The 2,216-nt window shown below is 62.0% G+C and overlaps 1 protein-coding gene across 1 annotated transcript; it reads left to right on the top strand.

The window, feature by feature from the left end:
- The first annotated feature begins 95 nt into the window (after positions 1 to 95).
- On the top strand, positions 96 to 1,736 carry LOC146591058 (transcription factor SOX-17-like). Its single transcript, XM_085313588.1, has 2 exons — positions 96 to 457; positions 587 to 1,736. Exons 1-2 carry the CDS (start codon positions 160 to 162, stop codon positions 1,321 to 1,323), a joined length of 1,035 nt encoding a protein of 344 aa, XP_085169714.1. The 5' UTR covers positions 96 to 159; the 3' UTR covers positions 1,324 to 1,736.
- The last annotated feature ends 480 nt before the right edge of the window (positions 1,737 to 2,216 follow it).

Here is a 2,216-nt window from a genome sequence, read left to right as displayed (position 1 = left end):
GCCGCCACCTTCCCGCGGCGCCGCCCCCGCGGCCCCATTGGCCGCGTCGCTGCTCAAATAGGGCTCGGCGCGGGCAGCGGCCGCAGTGCGCGGGGCCCCAGCGCCGAGCCCGTCCCGCGGCGCCGTGCGCAGCTCCCGGCGCGGCGCGGGCGTCCCGAGATGAGCAGCCCCGATGCGGGCTATGCCAGCAGCGACGACCAAGCGCAGGGGCGGTGCGCGCTGCCCATCATGATGCCGGCCATGGGCCCCTGCCCCTGGGCAGAGTCGCTGAGCCCGCTGGGCGAGGCGAAGGTGAAGAGCGAGGCGGCGCCGTCGGGGGCGGCGGGCGGCCGGAGCAAGAGCGAGTCGCGCATCCGGCGGCCCATGAACGCCTTCATGGTGTGGGCGAAGGACGAGCGCAAGCGGCTGGCGCAGCAGAACCCGGACCTGCACAACGCCGAGCTCAGCAAGATGCTGGGTGAGCGCGGGCGCGGGGGCGGGCGCGGAGCACCGGGGCGGCGCGGGCCGGGCGGTGGCGGCGGCGGCGGGCGCGGGAGCGCGGCGGGCCGTTCGGGCGGTGCCGCTCTGACGGTGCGTGTGGGCGCAGGTAAATCGTGGAAGGCGCTGTCGCTGGCGGAGAAGCGGCCGTTCGTGGAGGAGGCGGAGCGGCTGCGGGTGCAGCACATGCAGGACCACCCCAACTACAAGTACCGGCCGCGGCGGCGGAAGCAGGTGAAGCGCCTGAAGCGCGTGGAGAGCGGCTTCCTGCAGCACGGCCTGGCGGAGGCGGCGGCGCCGGCGCTGGGCAGCGAGGGCAGCGGCGGCGGCGGCGGCAGGATGTGCGTGGAGAGCCTGGCGCTGCCCTACGCCGAACAGGGCTACGCGGCGGGGCCGGGCGCGCTGGGGCCGGGCGCGGGCCACTACCGGGACTGTGCGCCGCTGGGCGCCGCCTTCGACGGCTACAGCCTGCCGACGCCGGACCCGTCGCCGCTGGACGCGGCGGAGAGCGAGGCGCCCTTCTTCGCGGCGGCGCTGCAGGAGGAGTGCGCGCTGGGGCCCTACAGCTACGCGCCGCACGCGGCGGCCGAGTACGCGCCGGCGGCGGCCGAGAGCCCGGCGGGCGGCGCGCTGCGGCGGCCCCTGCCGCAGGACGAGCTGCTGGGCGAGGTGGACCGCACCGAGTTCGAGCAGTACCTGCACTTCGCCTGCAAGCCCGACCTGGGGCTGCCCTTCGCGGGCCACGACGCCGCGGGGCTGCCGGCGCCCGAGGGCGCGGCGCCCGTGTCGGCGGCCGTGTCGGACGCCAGCAGCGCCGTCTACTACTGCGGCTACCCCGACGTGTGAGGCCGGGCGGCACGGCACGGCACGGCACGGACTGCCGGCGAAGCGCCCGGCCCCGCTCCTATTTATGTAATTTATTTGAATCTTGAGAACTGACAGGGTATCAGTGACTTACTCGAGGTTTGAAAACGCGACCTACCGTCTTGTTTTCTGAGCAGTGCAGGTCGAGCCATCTCTGTCCTACAGCGACATGTAAAACTGTTCCTACTGTGGAATTTTTAAACGTTGATCTTAGCTATATACTTGGAATATAATTTCTGAGATCTTGTTAGAGATCCTTATGCTTTTGTAATCTTGTACAGAATGCTGGGTTTTTTATATGTTGGGTTTGTACAGACTAATTTTGCACTTTTACAAATAAAGGGAAAATAATAAAACGGGTTCGTGATATCCCCACATAGCAGTGGACATACAAAGGATGATATGTTTGTTTCAAGTCATTTTCCTGAAGTCCCTTTCATTAAGGGCTGTCACGACTAAGTGTATTTCTGTGGCCATAATCCCTTTCTCCTTCCACCTGTCTCTTTCAAATTTTGAACAAATTCTTGGTTGCTGGAAACTGTTTACTCAGGATTGCTCCAAAGTTTATTTTCTAAACTTTAATAAGTGACTTTTCAGAAGATTGATTGATAGGACTGAATTAAAAAGAATTAAGCACTCTATTTTATTTGAAATGTGAAAAGAMGATAAGAAAGCTCTGACTAAATTACATTAGGATTTGAGTATTTCAGTGCTTTCAGTGATCTTTTCAGTGTGATCGTGGAAACATTGGATACCATTAAGAATAATACTTTGCTCAAATGTCAGAATAAGTGCTAAATGAAGCAGCTCCCTGGACAGAATGTATTTCGTGTTCCGATGAATGCTTTCATTGCAGAGGAGTAGGAGATGCCAGG

Source organism: Rhea americana, unplaced genomic scaffold (genome assembly GCF_003343005.1).
Source record: "Rhea americana isolate MKP2758 unplaced genomic scaffold, rheAme1 scaffold_39, whole genome shotgun sequence".
NCBI lineage: Eukaryota > Metazoa > Chordata > Aves > Rheiformes > Rheidae > Rhea > Rhea americana.
This window is presented reverse-complemented; position numbering and strand designations above follow the sequence as displayed.